The sequence below is a fragment of the Uranotaenia lowii genome, chromosome 2 (genome assembly GCF_029784155.1).
Source record: "Uranotaenia lowii strain MFRU-FL chromosome 2, ASM2978415v1, whole genome shotgun sequence".
NCBI classification, from domain to species: Eukaryota; Metazoa; Arthropoda; class Insecta; order Diptera; family Culicidae; genus Uranotaenia; species Uranotaenia lowii.
The window spans coordinates 221404235-221418865 of record NC_073692.1 but is presented as its reverse complement, the minus strand read 5'-3'; the positions used below and the strand labels follow the sequence as shown (position 1 = coordinate 221418865).

The 14631-nt window shown below is 35.5% G+C and overlaps 1 protein-coding gene across 10 annotated transcripts in view; it reads right to left on the bottom strand.

Moving 5' to 3' along the window:
• The window catches only part of LOC129749282 (striatin-3), a 72481-nt gene that overhangs the window by 49393 nt on the left and 8457 nt on the right, over positions 1-14631 (bottom strand). For 6 of the 10 annotated variants that reach the window (XM_055744225.1, XM_055744223.1, XM_055744232.1 and 3 more), the window contains exon 2: positions 13732-14208. In XM_055744225.1, the coding sequence (XP_055600200.1) occupies positions 13732-14070 (339 nt within the window). In that variant the 5' untranslated portion in view covers positions 14071-14208. The remainder of the gene's footprint in view (positions 1-13731; positions 14209-14631) is intronic. The other 4 variants (XM_055744224.1, XM_055744228.1, XM_055744229.1 and 1 more) reach the window with 1 other exon arrangement.

The following is a 14631-nucleotide window of genomic DNA, read 5'->3' as shown; positions in this document are numbered from 1 at the left end:
ATGTTTGGAACGACATTAAAACTTTCGTTTTGCGTAGAAGAACAAGTAAAAAAAAAGTTTTCCTTAGTTTATTACAAATTGAAATTTCATCTGTTTTTGTAGTCCACCGTCAGGTTATACCCGGATTTTCAATGCTTTTAATTTGTTTGGACCAATCAAAAGTATATTCATTGGAAAGCAAATTTAATCTACATTCTAGTGAGGTGAAACAATTCACGCTGTGAGATTTCACAAAAATATGAAAATTATAAACGTAAAATCATTCCTGAATTTCTAGAACTACAAGCAGAGCGTCCAGCCCAGCAGAACGTGTTTGTTTGCTCTCCGAGTAGATAGGGTGTGTGATGATTTGGGCAGAGAGCCAAGCTGAGAGACGAAATAATGATGCGTGTCCTGGACGATTCCTTCGTACGGGCCTGTCCCGAACGGAGGCGTTCGGGTTTCGGTTGAAGGCCCCAACTACGCGGTTGTGATTTTTGGTGTTGTACGGAATACTTTTGCCTTCACTTCTGGGCTTCCGATCGGTGGTAAATCGTTCCTCGAACCGCTTAATCACTCGCGTCACCGTGGAATTTGCGATTTCCAACGTTTTAGCGATGGAACGATGCGAGAGATCCTTGTTCTCGTTATGAGTGCGCAAGATTTTATCACGCACGAGTTGTTCTTTCGACTCCATTTCCGCGAGTCTTGATCACAGGACTTTGAAACTTGCAGCATGTAGATAATGCACTATGAACTAAATCCACCCAAATTTAAATTAAATTCTACACAACGGTTAAAACTGGATCTCAAATGAGAAACTACATCGCCGGTGTGTCATCAAAGGATTTAGAGTTCCGATGCTGTCTAAACGACCAACAGTTGAACCAGTTCGCATTTCATGGATTTTTGTCTGATTTTGACAACAAAAGTTATTCAATTGATAGAGTAAATTCAAAAGAGATAGGAACATTTCTTTAACCATACGTAGAAGGAAAATACATTTGTGAATTTTTAACTTTTTTTAACAAAGAATGTTTGAAAGATCAACCAAGCGAAGATAGATTTTTCAGATCCGATCTTTTACAGTTCGATTCAAGGACTATTGAGATCATTCGAACTTGGGATCGATCTTTTCCTGATCCTGCTAGTCCTCAACAGGAATTGTCTAGAATGGTATTGTATTTTTAATGAGTTAAAATGTTTTTCAAAGTTTTACTCAAGGAAGCGGTGGGCTCAAAAAGTAAGCAAAAGGGGATTAGTGAAGAAAGTTTGAAAACCATTAATTTAGAGCATTTGTGAGAGGATGAACCTTCGAAGAATCTGGTTTATCAACTGATCAATTAAGTATATAGATGGGCCTTATGAAATTCGACACAAAGTATACAATTCACTGCAGCACAACTGTGCAGAGCTTATGGCAAAAAGACAGCAACTATTTTGTTTTAAGCGCTTTGTCGTCTCTGATGTTGGAGCATCAGAATTTATGTGAATATAAAAATATATGTACATTATGCTTGATGAATAGATCATGCCTAAAAATCCTATATATCTCTTATTGGACGTGTGTCATATTTTTAGTAAAAAGTAATCCAGCCGTTCGATGTTAAAAGTTCAGATGTGTTTTTACGGTGATCCCACGAAGGTTCAACGAACTTTCTGTTTACATAGACAAATGTATTCATTTGACAATATTGTTGATTAATTTAACGATAATGTTGATTGTACTGTTGACCGCTACTTACGTATTTCGAACATCACCAAGCAAATACGACCCCAAAAACAGACAACATGAACTATTGGGCAAGTAAATTTTCGGTATAACTCGGAAAACGTTGATTGAGAAAAATGTGTGAGAGAAGAAATGCAAAACAACGGTAATTACGTTAGAGTTTCCGTGTGCCTCCCAATCGATAAACTATGATAGGTTTAGTCAAAGCCACCGGAGAGGCGGCACATAACCTGCCCGCTGGCTGGTTGATTTGTGGAAGCTCGGAAGGGTATTAGTATGAGTTGTCGTTGTTTGCACACGTTGTGGCTATTTGCCCAGGGACCGTGTGCATAACCTTCATAATAGTCTCGTTGGGTTCTTCGCTTTCATCCCCCTGTCGTCTTGGATTGCGAGCGAGGGCGGAAGGTCGTCCCAAGGCTGTTGTTGGGAGGGAACGTTTCAGCTTTATTTTTCTTTGTGCAACTTCATCGATTCGTATATATGGCGACTGTAACAAGGGTTGTATAATTCACGGGTGTTCACGGTTCTTTTTGAAAAGCAAACTTTCGTGTATCGTTCAGATCAATCCACCGAACCCTAATGGAAGACTGATATCGAAAGACACCCCCTATAAACCCCTTCCTTCCTCTTGATCAAATATTTTTTGCTAGTGAAACGAATAAATACGGCACAACTAAAGTTTATAAAAGTAAAAGACCTTTAATAAATTAGTTGTACATTAAAAAAATTCAAACCATAAGTTTCAATATAGGATTTAAAAAAAAGTATATCTAAGCATTTCACCAGCATTGCAATACGGAACGGTTTATGAAAATGCTCATAAGTTCATTAGCTGCCAAGGAACTCAGGTGTTGATTCTGAATAAGCTATTGGGAATGGTCCTGTATGTTTCATCCGAGACAGTTTCACACGTACAAGCTCTTGTTGTTCACTGTGTACGAGGCCCCGGGGTACTAGCAGTGGGCGTTCACAATGAAATGTAAGTTGAATGAATGTGCGAGAGCTTCGTCTTGAAGGATTAGCTACCACCAGTAATCAACGCATTGAATATTTATGAATGGAGACGGCGAAGAGAGCGTACGTAAACTATGTGGAGTGTCTCGAAGTTTTTGAACCAAAAAGCCGGACATTCATCGATGTAACGAGGTGTTGTGATTATGGGCTCAACGAGCGAGCTACTGTCACTGAAGATCTTCAATTCTATCAAGATAAAGCTGATATTTGAAACGAAATACTGAAATTAGATTTAGTTATTACCTATATTCTAACTAAACAATAGAGTGCCCCAAATGACCCGACTTTTGAAAAAGTTATGCGCTGCAGTATAAAATTGATCCAAGGACAAGTTTAAGATCTCATGCCAAATTTGGGCCAGATCGAATCACGGGAAGGGGTCGCTCAACGTACGTGAATTTTGTAGGTGATTTTGAGACATTTTGTTAAGCAAAAAAAAATGAAAAACCAATTTTTCATCAGTAGCTTTGGTTCCCTTTGGCCGATTTCTTTTCAACCCTCATCCGCATTAGATTTCATTACCCTAATCAGCATTAGGAGTGTCAATTTGACACTCCAAGCTAAAATCGTCATAACTCTTTTTATGTCTAACCGATTACAATGAAACTTATATCACTAGAAACCGTGACTAGCAAACGAGAACTAGGTACTGTCAATAGACAATTTTCAACCAAGAAACGCACGACACGCATTATTATTTCGGCTCTCGGCTTTGCTCTCTGTTCAAATCACTACCCACCGTACCTAATCGGAGAGCAAACATCTAGAAATTCAGGAATGATTTTACGTTTATAATTTTCATATTTTTGTGAAATCTCACAGCGTGGATTGTTGCACCTCACTAGAATGTAGATTAAATGTGCTTTCCAATGAATATATTTTTTTTTGGTCCAAACAAAGTAAAATCACTGAAAATCCGGGTACAACTTGACGGTGGACCACAAAAACAAATGAAATTTCAATTTGTAAAAAAATCGCGCAAAGTAATCAACTTTGAAAAATTCCCGTTAATTCAATTTTCGTTGCATAAAAAATCTAAAGACAACAAAATGTCAGAATTGGAATAAAATTTGTAATGATATTTTTTCAAAAGCTCTACCACCGTTCAAACAGTTTTTACTAGCAATCTAATGAAAAGTAGGTTTTTCAGACCACTTTTTTGAACTTTTTGTGACCATTTCATTAAATTTTTTTTTAAATATTGATTGGCTTCATGATGTAGACATTAACTTCAGCTTTCATATGCATAAAGCATATATTTTTTGGACGTGTAATATATGAACTACAGCACCTTTCCTGAGGCATGTTTTTTCGGATTTTTTTTCTTTCATGCTGAATAACGAGAAAACTATAAGCTTTAGCTCTATATAATGTTCTAAACATATTTTACTGACATTACAAGGTTTCTATTGATATAAGTTTTATATGAAGTTCAAAATAATTCAAACGAATTAAATAGATTTTACTTTTGGAGTGTCAAAATGACACTCTAAGTCGGAAAAGGGAGTTTTTTTGTCCAGGCTTCCAGGGTTCGTCCATATATAAAGTAAAGATGCAATATTAAAGAACTTTTGATATCTGAAGGGTCCCCGAAGAAATTTTTCTCTTTTGAAGCTTGAGCTTGAGCTTGAGCTTGGATAAACCGTACATTTCAGTAGTTGCTACTCCGTGATTGACAAGAACCATCAAAATTGCACATAGATCCAAATAAATGGGACTTGGGATTAGCTTACCATTTTCTGTGTGCACGTTTCGAAGGTTCCTTCTTATATGGTCAATAACGGCGCCGGCCACGTCCGTACGGTTCATCGGGGAAAGGGAAGGATTGTTAGTTCGACTTCCGTTGCTACTAGAGACCGAATACACCTCTAAATCTCCACGGTCGTCACAGAAAGGGTGGTTTGTTAGTGAGTAAGGTACATAAGATCTGGATTCCCTTTGGGAAGGGATGTGATCTAAGCAAAGTTAAAAATCGTCGCGTCGCACACTATCGAGTACATCGCGTTTTTATACGTCCTAACTAACTTAGTACTTAGCACCGGCGTAACTCACCGAATTTTACCGCGCGCTTAAGACGAAAAGAGCAAAGCGTCCTAACGTGGCACTTTCAAACACGTACAATGCACTTGGCAACGATGCAACTCACCGAATTTTATCACGCGTTTAAAGTTTAAAACGAGAAGAGCAAGAACGATCTAGCGAGCAAAAAACGAACACCGAACCAACCGATCACGTCAATTATCCCCACACAAACACACACATACACAAACACACACAACGAACCGACCCTACTGACGAAAAAATGATCCATTACCGAACACTGCACAAGCCTTTGATTTGACCGGAGACTTAAAAAAAAAATGAAAACGCAAATTAACTCTTGCAAAAACTAAGAATAAAAGCTTTACAAAGCTACCGTTTGTTTGTAACACGAAAACTAACATTACATTGATTTTTCTTTTTCAGAATTTACAAAATCTTTAGATTTAGAAATTTTTACGATTTTTCATATTCAAGAAATTTTTCTCTTTTGAAGCTTCTGAAAAAAGTTACAAGCATTTAAACTTGCAATAGTGTCAAAATGACATTCTAATGCGGATGAGGATTAATACGGGTTCTCTTAAAGGCCAGATTATGACAAATATTTCATCCCAAAACTGCATTTCGATTGAAGTTAAAATAAAAAAAGTTGTAAGGCTTCGAAAATGGGCTAAATTTCATATTTGTTAATGAGACGTCAATATGTTCGACCGTCCCGACTCATTAACATTGATGAATATCACCCTTAAAAAAGTTAGCCAATTTTTGAATCCTAATAACTTTTTTAATCTAAACTCGTATTGAAATGCAGTCTTGAGATGAAATATTGTCATGATTTAGGCTTTAAGAAAAACCGCCGAAAGAGACCAAAGTTATTTATGAAAAACTAGATTTTCACGTTCCTCCCGAACTAAATGTCTCAAAATCTCATACAAATTTCAGACTCATTGAGCAGCCCCTTCCCGTGATCTGATCTGGCCCAAATTTGGCATGAGATCTTGTAGTAGGCCTAGGATAAATTTTTGCCTGTAACATTTTATAGGCTTTGAATTTCCCATACATATTTGGGGCAGTCTACACGCTCCTTTAATTTAACTCAAAATTAAGTACGGCCGAGGTTCAAAACATAGTTCGGTTCTATGAACTTTAAGTTAAGTACCCTTTTTCCTCCTCGCGATGGCTCAAAACGGAGTTCGAACTGCGAACTCAAAATTGATCCCTTTTTTCCTTCGGCGAGGGATCAAAGTTGAGTTCGACCTTATGAACTAAAGCTTGAACTCTTTTTGTTGGACTGAAAACACTTAGCGAGTTCACTTCGACCCGGAACAGCAACCAACAAACACGACGCAACATTTTGTCGTTCCGGAACAATTACCGGAAGACTATAAAGGAACTTTATAATGGAATGTCCGCCGTGTCAGCGTAAAATTCTGCCCGTCATTGTCATCATATGGTGAGTGGCTTCGAATGTCCGGAAACTTCCGGATGTTATTTACTTTCCGTGGGAAGTAACATCCGGAAGTTTTCTTTCGTCGGAAGTGTCAAAACTTTCCACCGCTCTGTAATTGCAATGCAATGTACCGGAATAGCAACATCCGGGTACAAAAAATTTTAACCATCCTTTAATTCTCTGAAAATAAACAACCCTCGAATAAAAAGGATAAATTTGAGTTCAGCTGCTGAACTTAGTATTGAGTATGCCTAGCAAAACTTAGTTTTGCGATTACCCAGTCAAACTCAAAGTTGCGGGCTGCCATTGAAGTGTTGTTTTGAACCAAAACTACTTAATTTTGAGTTTAAAAAAAGGAATGAGGAAAAATTTCTGAAAAATTAAATTGTGAAGTTCCAAATTGTTTGATTGTGAAAATTACGAGATAAAATAGTGACGAAACATCTGTGCGTGTAGAAAACTTTATGAAGATTATGATGAATTTGTGTTGGAAAAGAATCATCATCATCATCAGCCTGTACGGAGGATGTGGGTCCGATGTGCATCAGACGAACGAGAAACAGCACCACAGCTAAGTACAATTTCTACATCCATGACATTTTTTCTGTATTTATTAGGCATTTATAGGAATTCTTAATTGACTACCCATACTTTTTGTTGAACATGTTTACATTCATTTCGTCAACTCAGCCGCTGAGAGAAAAACGTGTTTGAATTCAAAAATAGCATGATTCAGTTTTGTTCAAAGAATGAAAGAAAAGTTTATATTTTGTTTCAAGTGATATCACAAATAATGTTTTATTTTTCTGAATTGATATCACTTACAGTAAATTTTTTTTGTGCTTGATTTAATAATAGTAGCTATTATATGGGCATATGTATATTTTTTACAATTTCAGTTGAAAAATTTTAACTGAAGGATTGAAATATGCTGATCATTGAAAAAGTGCTTTTTTCAGTGTTCAATGTTTTATTTATTTGCAGACATCATATTTTCAACATTAATATATATTTTGAAGTTTGAACTTGGCATAGTCTAATATTTTATTTTGTATGTTCGTTTACGTCGAAAGTCTGAAACGTGTGCTTGTGTATAAATCATTCATGTAGGAGGTGCTGCGAAATCGTCCAGCCTACTTTGATTGGTTTCTAGAGATTAGCCAACACAAGACGATGGGGGCTGTGGGTGAACAGTTTTGATTGCCCCGGCGGGGTCGCGGATCTCCCATCTTGTTCGGATGACTTCAAACATGTCTTGAGTCTCCCAGGTGCTGGAGTCGGTTAGGGTTAATTTTGTTGTAATCAAAAGTGAGATAATTCCGTGGGTAGCCCAATTATAAAATATTATTTCTAGATATTTAAATACGTACCTTATATGTATATTTAATGTCACTTCATTATACAAAAATGTTTATTTAGATAAAGTTATATAGAAGCCATATGTTTCGCAACAATCGTTTGCTGAATGAATAAAATTTCATGTTATTTTTATAATAATCCAGAAATTACTTTCAGAATTCAGTAATTTGATTATTTCTTAGACAAGAAAGCATTCTAATCATTCATGATTCGTTTTGTATACAATATGAATTTTTAGAAATCAAGTAACATCATAAAATCAAGACGCGTTTTTTTTTTCGCTTGTCAAAATTTTTTGGAAATTCATAATTTGGTGTTTCGTTCGCTAGTGAAAGTTTTTAATTGTTTTGTTTTCATGAAATTGTTTTGAAAAGCTGTTATTTTGGTGTTTGATTTATGCTGAAGTGCTTTTTAGAGTGTGAAGTCATGCGAAAAATACCTTGGGAGAAGAGGACTAGTCCTTTGCCCTCCGGACAACCACCGGTGTGCTCTACTAGCAAGAGAGCCAGAACGTTGATGCATTAGACTGAGTCGATTTGGGGTCATTTTCGAATTTCTCAAACCCTGGGGTCTCAAAAGCTTCGTTTTGGTCCAAAACTCATCCATGATTTTTTGCAGAATTTTTAAGTAACGTTTACATGAGTAAATTTGGACTTTTAGGTTTGTATGGGAAAATTGAATATTTTGTACTGAAAAATCAACATCATTTTTGTTTCTTCTGTGCAACCGAGCCAGCTGGTGGTTTGTGTGCCAATTTATAAAATTCCTAAAGGAAATTTTCCGTTGAACAACTTTGTCGAAGACCGTAAATTCGTATCTTATTAGACAACAAAGTTATTAGCTGTTCAACAGAGGTATGTCTTTTGGCATTGATAAACAATAAATTCAATAGACACCACTGTTGTGTGCCTTGCGAGGTATTGCATGACTACTTTTCGTGCAATACTTCGCGGGGCACAAGCAGTGGTGTCAATTGAATTTATTGTTCATCAATGCCAAAAGACATACCCCTGTTAAACAGCTAATAACTTTTTTGTCTAATATGATACGAATTTACGGTCTTCGACGAAGTTGTTCAGCGGAAAATTTCCTATTAGAAATTTATAAATTGGCACAAAAACCATTAGCAGGCTCGGTTCCACAGAAGAAACAAAAATGATATTGATTTTTCAGTACAAAATATTCAATTTTCCCATACAAACCTAAAAGTCCAAATTTACTCATGTAAACGTTACTTAAAAATTCTGCAAAAAATCATGGATGAGTTTTGGACCAAAACGAAGCTTTTGAGACCCCAGGGTTTGAGAAATTCGAAAATGACCCCAAATCGACTCAGTCTATTGATGCATGTGTTGCAGTAAAAGCCAAGCTAAGTCGGGTTTTTCATATTTTGCCTTTGTATCACACTAATTGAGTGTAATCATTTATGCTGTTGTGAGTGTTTATTTTGAAATTTGTTTGATCCTAGCCTCAATTTTGAGTAGCAGAACATTATGTTCGAAATTATGTTTATCGTTTCAAAACCGAGAAAGTACAGAATTATACGCCAAATTGTCTTAGGATTAAACGCAAGGTTTGAAAATATTTCATTGAATTTAAAGTATGCAATGCACTTATCAAATTTTATGAAAATTTTAAGTTCATCCACATTTTTCTAGAAGTACAAATGTTATAAAAGTCGAGATTCTTGTTCTGTCACATCGTTCGGGATGGTATACATCTTTTAAGCAAAGTGATGGTAATGACAGGTAATGATTTATTTTCCATTCAATCTAAGTGTATCAGAGGTCTCAAAAGTTTTATTAGGAGATAGAAAATTGAGACTTCAGCATACGACCATTTGAAAAAGGCACAAAAGGTGTTCTTGCTGTGTACTGGTTGGAATGGTCCAATATTTCATACAGAATTCTGGAATACTGGAATAGAGCATAGGCTTCGAGGTGTTTAAAAACAAATCGATCAAAAGAATGCCCCAAAGTCAGTATTTTTTGTTTAGTTTCGTTTTTTTATTGTTCGTAGTTTACCAAGAAACCTACTAGTACGATGTTAAGGGCTCTCACTATCCCACAATTTATCACAAATATTAAAATACTTAAAGTCTACTATCAGAGTATATCTATCATGAATATCTATGAAATTTCACATTTTCGAAAAAGACAATTTTCTGGTTTCAGCTTAATATGAGTTATTCTATTATCAAAACCACCATCAATTTTGAGTAGGAACGTAATTTTTTGATAGTTTAATATTTTCAGTTGAATCTCGACAGTATTAAAACAAGTAGAATTTCATCGGCTTAGTATTTTGAAAGCAAGAAATCTAAAGAACTATATATTTGGAAGATTATTATTCAAATTTGTTTTCACCATTAATATCATAAGTGAGTATATTCCATCTTCCAGTTCCTCCGAATACATTCCAATGTTAAATTCTTTTATGAATTTTAGATCATTTAATTTTTACACATTTTGATTTGTTTTTTTTTTCGTGCAATCGCGAAAGCAAACTGAGGCAAAGAGTCGAATTGAACTGATGAGTTTGCGAAAACGATCTTATTCAGTTATCACAACCTCCATAACAATTTAAAAATTAAAAGGAAAAAAAGGAGATTCACTTCATCCATTAACAAAACTTTAATATTTTAAATATCTCCTTATAAATATTCTTGGAGGCTTGATAGAAGTATGTTCAATCTAAAAGGTCGTTTTTTAAAACACATCAGTATATCAGGAACTTCAATTAGGAAAACAAGATAGCTTAAAGAAAATTTAAACACATTTTTCACTTTACTTTGAATCCTTTTATCACTGCCTCAAAGATAGAAATAGGAGTTTCCTTAGGAAAAATCTAGGAGCATAGGAGGTGTAGGAAAACTCGATCGCACCATTGACCAAAATGGATCCTGATCTTTAACCTTTCCCCTTTTAACACAACCCTTTCCTGGGATATTTCAATATAGATTCGCAGACGTATAGACGGTTTCTATAGTTGGAGATATTGACTTTCTTTTGTTCCTGAATTTTTCTAAATTAATCTTTGAAATATAAAGGGACAAAAAGTTGTTAATTGATTCTTTGAAGTATCCTACTAACAATCCTTCCTTCATTCCTCATTGACTACTAGGACGTGGCCGGCGCCGTTATTGATCATTTTCAAAGGGAGAGCATGAGTTTTGTGCATTGCGAATGAACTGCTAGTCCCAAGCACCATTCTTTTGGCCTTTGAACAAAGCTGATGGCCTCGACCAATCACGGAGTAGCAACCATTGGCGAGGTAGAACTTGTTCTGCTTAGCCACGCCAGCGATCATGGAATATGAAGTGCGTAAGTTGAACAAAGTTTTATCAAATATTTTATCTGAAGTTTTAAATAAAATATTATATCTAAGCACTTCAAGTTCAATGATTTAAGGTGGATATGAGTAGTCAACTAAGCTAAGCTAAGCTAAAAAGGAATGAAATCGTGTGAAGCTGCACACCCACTTCCAACTTTGACAAGCTGCCATTTCTATCTCAGTTGATATTTTTTTAACGAAAATTTCACACAATTTAGTTCAACTATTCAACAAACACCCTTCAAAATTTGAAGTCTTTACAATGCCGGGAGATAAAGATACAGCTATTACCGTAAAAAAGGGAAATTTGGAATTGTTTCACTAAGAATGCTGTATCTTTGACAATTTTCATTGAAAAATCTTGAAATTTGGTCAAAAGATGTAAAAATGTTTGATCTAAATCAGGCCAAGTTTCGTCAAAATCGATGAACGTGATCAAAAAGGTGCCGGGTAGAAAATGAGGTTCATTGTCGCCCAGCAGACGATTTCATTCTTTTTTGGACGGATGTTTGTATGGAAAATATCCATCGTAATCCATGTATTCTTGGATTTTTCTTTCACAAAATCAAAATTTATTATAAAGAATGTTGTAAATTGATAGGAACTTTATTCGTGCTTTGTTTCGGAAGAGAAAATGTTTTAATAGAGTTCAGATTATACCAATAAACAAATTTGATACACAATTACAGCGAGTGTTCTATTTGTTCTTGTGTTTCAAAACCATAGCTCTGTTGGAACAATTTCTATTTCTAAACAAAGCACGAAGGAAGTTCCTATCAATTTACAACATTCTTTGTGATAAATTTTGATTTATTGATAGAAAAAATCAAGAATACATGGATTACGATGTTTTCCATACGAACATCCGTCCAAAAAAGAATTAAATCGTCTGCTGGACGATAATGAACCTCATTTTCTACCCGGCACCATTTTTGATCACGTACATCGATTTTAACGAAACTTGGCCTTATATTAGATCAAACATTTTTACATTTTTGGATCAAATTTCAAGATTTTTCAATGAAAATTGTCAAAGATACACCAAATTTAGTAAAGCAATTCCAAATTTCCCTTTTATACGGGAATAGCTGTATCTTTGTTTCCCGGCATTGTAAGGACTTCAAATTTCGTAGAGAGTTAGTTGGATAGTTGACCTAAAAAATGTGAAATATTCATGAAAAAAATATCAACCGAGAGAGAGAAATGGCAGCTTGTCAAAGTTGGAAGTGGGTGCGCAGCTTCACGCGATTTCATTCTTTTTTGAACGCAACTGTATGAACCTATATTTGGCAGACAACAAAATTTAAGAGATCGTGCGCTTTTCAATTAAAGCACGAAGAAGTCACGATATAATTCAAATAAGAATGTTGTTCGGAGCTGTGTACATAAGGATGTTTTGAAGTCAAACTGAATTTTTGCATTTTTTCGGAGAAGAATGTTACTTATTTTTGTTATATCTTGAATGTTTTATTTTTTCTCGATGCAAGTAACATATTAATATATGGAGGTTACTGGAAAAGGGCTTGTGATATAGCTCAGTTGGCAAGTCAGTTGCCTCATGAGCCGATGTCCGTAAATTCGAGCCCAAGAGTAAACATCGAATACAGTTGTACCGGATATGCTTTCCAATAACTATCCGCTAACTGCAACGTTGATATAAAGTCGCGAATTCCATAAAAATGGTAGAACGACTATAATCGAAACAAAAAATCTAACTATTTTAACAAGAAAGTTATTAATGTTATAGTTCAAAAATGTTCTGATGAAATAATTTACATTAAATTCTTTATCATTTGCAAACAATAGAGTTACCAGCTTGCCTTTTTTTCTACACATTTTGATTAAGAACAAATATGAACTGTCAATTATTTGTGCAAATCACATTTTGTATAACGTTTGGGCATTTCCAATGTTGCAGCTTGTTGTGATCGAACAGATCCATGCATCATTTCAAAATTGTAAACCATTCCTGAAGCCAATACTATCTTGAACACGCGATCGATTCCTTGGCTATAACATTGCCAGTTTGGTACTCCCCTTTAGCTGACTGAATAGCTCGGTTTCATGAGATGTTAATGAACAGGTAGGTGGTGGGTGGCTCATAAAAATAACAACACTAATCGATCATATTTTCCAGCGTAAGCCACCTCATCGATCATTTGAGTTTTCCTTAATCTGTCAGAATTTTCGCCTAGGTAGGAACGTTTTACTTAATTTCCCACACTTACAGTTTTATTTACATAATAAAAGTTCCCTCTATTTGAGAGAATGACATGGTAAAATGCTGATATTTTTACTGTTAGCATGATTGTTTTCTTGATTTTTTTTTTTGAATTTTTAATTGCTGAAGCATAAATAAAATATACCATGTGATAGCACAGGAATCAAGCGGCTGGTTGAGATGTTGTCTGTGTCCTTAGACCTAATGTGGTTTATCTATTTGTGACTTCAAAAAATTACCCCGAATCGACTTAGTCTAATGTACATATGTGGGAATTTCGTTTAAATTGCGTAAGAACAAAATATTCAAAAACCAATCAATAAAGTGTAAAAAAGTGACATTCACCGAAGAAATTTTCGCGTTTCGCCGTACAAAATTTCAAATCAAACCCATGTACCCAAATCTCATTTGAAAAATCTGCAAAAATTCTGTCGTTAGTTTTGACCAAAAAGGAAGCTTCTTAGGCTTCAGAATTTTTTAAATTCGAAAAAAATCGCAATTCGACACACCCAAGTGTACATTATCTTGAGACGTTTTAGTAATGCTGCTTTATCTTTAATCAAGTTTGAATTTAAAAAAAAAAAAAAAAAAAAGAAAACTCACCTGAAGTTCGGCACGATCAACGTCCCACTGTGAGCGCTCCAGCTCGAACCGAGCCCACTCATGCTGTATGAAATGTAGGATCCCCGGGATCGAGTACTGGGTCGGAGGAGTTTTGTTGTTCTGATCGTCCTGGCCGCCGGGTCCCATTCCGACACCCCCGCCTCCCATGTTCGGGTTCTTGTTCATGCCACCCGAGTTGTTGTTCATGACTCCACCGAGGCCACCGCCAGACTGGATTCCGCTTCCGGCACCGCCCATTCCGCCCAGCTGGCCACCGCCATTCTGGTGGTTCAGCGAACTATTTTCATCCATTCTATCGTCGATTCTGTTGATTCTCATGACATGTCCACCATCGACCAGCTGCACGGGAAAGACACTGTAGGAACCACGCGTGGATCGATTGGTTTACTTTGTTAGTTAGCAATAATCTTGCTTTTTATCACTTTTCTATGCTATCGCTACACTTTGAGTTAACTACTGGGGTAAAGAACATGGTATTTGAAGATGTATTTTGTGACTCCTGAATTTTCAAATATTATAACGGTGCTTATTCCCAATAGATACATTATATCAACACATTAGAGTCTGCAGATTTGATGAAGAGAACGAAATCTAAACCTGTTATAATTTCACTTCAATGTTTGATTTGTGAAATGTGAATAATTCTATCCCAATCAGAAGTTCTCCATAACTTCCAGGAAATAGAAATGAATGAAACTGTTCCCAAATTTTGCATTGAATATCCTTAAAAATGGTGGCTTACGTCTATAGAACATAAGATAGAATAAAAAAGACAAACGATATGGTATTCTACGTTTATTACTTATATTTGAACAATAATATCTATTAAAAAAAATAGTTTGATCTGGCTATTTTAAAAGTATGATTTTTTTTATATCA